Source organism: Henckelia pumila, chromosome 4 (assembly GCF_033568475.1).
Source record: "Henckelia pumila isolate YLH828 chromosome 4, ASM3356847v2, whole genome shotgun sequence".
NCBI classification, from domain to species: domain Eukaryota; kingdom Viridiplantae; phylum Streptophyta; class Magnoliopsida; order Lamiales; family Gesneriaceae; genus Henckelia; species Henckelia pumila.
The window spans coordinates 189,204,726-189,206,397 of NC_133123.1; the positions used below are offsets into that span (position 1 = coordinate 189,204,726).

Sequence of the window (1,672 nt, forward strand, 5' to 3'; positions counted from 1 at the left end):
AAATACTACTTCTATGGCATTTAGCATTGCCTTGTCTTGATCAGTGATTATCCCTTGAGGTGCTTGAAATTCCATCACTCTAACCATATCCTAAACAACCAAACAAATGTTATTGTATCCCCATTAGAAAGTATACCACACCCAAGTAGTGTTGAGTGACCATGATGATTTATACCAACAAAAGGAAAAAATGGCATGTCGTACTTGTAGTTAAGTATGTTGTATCAAAAGTTACTACATCCCCAAATTCCTTATAAGCTTGCCTACACCTATTATCAGCCCAAAATACATTCTTCAATTGACCCTAATCATCCAAATCCAAGCTAAAGAAAAAACCAGGAGAAAGTGATTGCATTTTTGGGAAATAAGCTTGAATAGTAGCAGCATCTCCCCCTCCAAGTCTTAATTTCCTAACCTTATCAATATAATTTCGACAATCATTTTCAATAAAGGTCATATTCTCGTATCCACCCGCTTCAACAACAACTGAGTTATAACTTTTATGAAGAGGAATAACTGCAATATCATTTACCTCTAGTTGTCGTTTCACGTTAGCATTCAATTGACGATAACATCGAAATAATCTAGATTTGGATGGAATAGTTTGGTGATTGTGCTCAAGATGGACAACAGTAATTCTCCACACTCCAACAACATCTGAACAAGCTGACAACCTAGCTTTACAGCCTGTTCGACCAGTTTGTTGGGGCTTCAGTGTAGTGCTTGTATTACTACATTTTCGACCTTCTCGGATACATGTGAATGCTATGTACGTAACATCCCCTTTGTTATTCTTTTGTAAATTTCTTTTTCTAACCGGAAAACCAACATGATATGCATACCTTTTGTAAAATTCAAAAACTTCATTTTCATTTCCAAATTTCATCCCAAATTTGGGCTCAATCTAACTGCCTGCTGCAACCAAAGGATCATAATTCACTAAAACATCATCTTCCGCAACCAAAGCACCTACACAAAACGCATCAAGTTTTAACCGAAAAACAAGCATTATATCCATAGCGCTAGATAAATAAATTATGGTTGCAGAGGGTTAAATTTTTTTAAAAGCATAGAGGGTTAAACAAATTCGAAAATATATCTCTAAATTCTATTTTCTATTTAAATCAATAAACGTGTAGTAGAAATGGAATGAGAGATATTAAATTAATTACCTAAGTCAGACATTATATTAGATAGCTTCCCCGAAAACGGTTCCTGTAAATACACCGAGAAGGAACCAAATATAATTAGAAGAATAGTGCATAAAGAATTTTGAGATAAAACATCAAAAATCGATGCGAAGAATCACATAAAATTACCGATTGATCAATAACTATAGGTAATAATACTTTACAGTGGTTAAAATTTTCACAACAATTCAAATAAGTTTTAAGTACATGACTCATGCATTCATCATGTAATCTGACTCCTAATAATTTATTGGAAATTCCATCTACCCAATTTTAAAAAACAGTGTAAACGCACAAGTGCCATTCGAGTCGAGGCTTCCAAAGTTGTTCTAAAGATAATCAAAATTGCACTAAAATTTTCTCATTCAATAAAACAAGAAACCGTGTGTTGTGTCTACATATATCTTGGAAAGAATTCTCTTTTCTTGTGTACTTGTTTGTATATTGTTCGGGCAAGCATCTATATAACAATAATATTCATA

General features: G+C 33.4%; 1 protein-coding gene across 1 annotated transcript; it reads right to left on the reverse strand.

Annotated features, from left to right (window-relative positions):
• Positions 1–304: 304 nt before the first annotated feature.
• LOC140862453 (protein FAR1-RELATED SEQUENCE 4-like) lies at positions 305–886 on the reverse strand. Its single transcript, XM_073265476.1, has one exon. The coding sequence runs from the start codon at positions 884–886 to the stop codon at positions 305–307; it is 582 nt and encodes a 193-aa protein (XP_073121577.1).
• Between the last annotated feature and the right edge of the window lie 786 nt (positions 887–1,672).

Excerpts from the sequence above, each read along its gene's own strand:
- LOC140862453 (XM_073265476.1), bottom strand. The coding sequence starts at position 886 with ATGAAATTTGGAAATGAAAATGAAGTTTTTGAATTTTACAAAAGGTAT.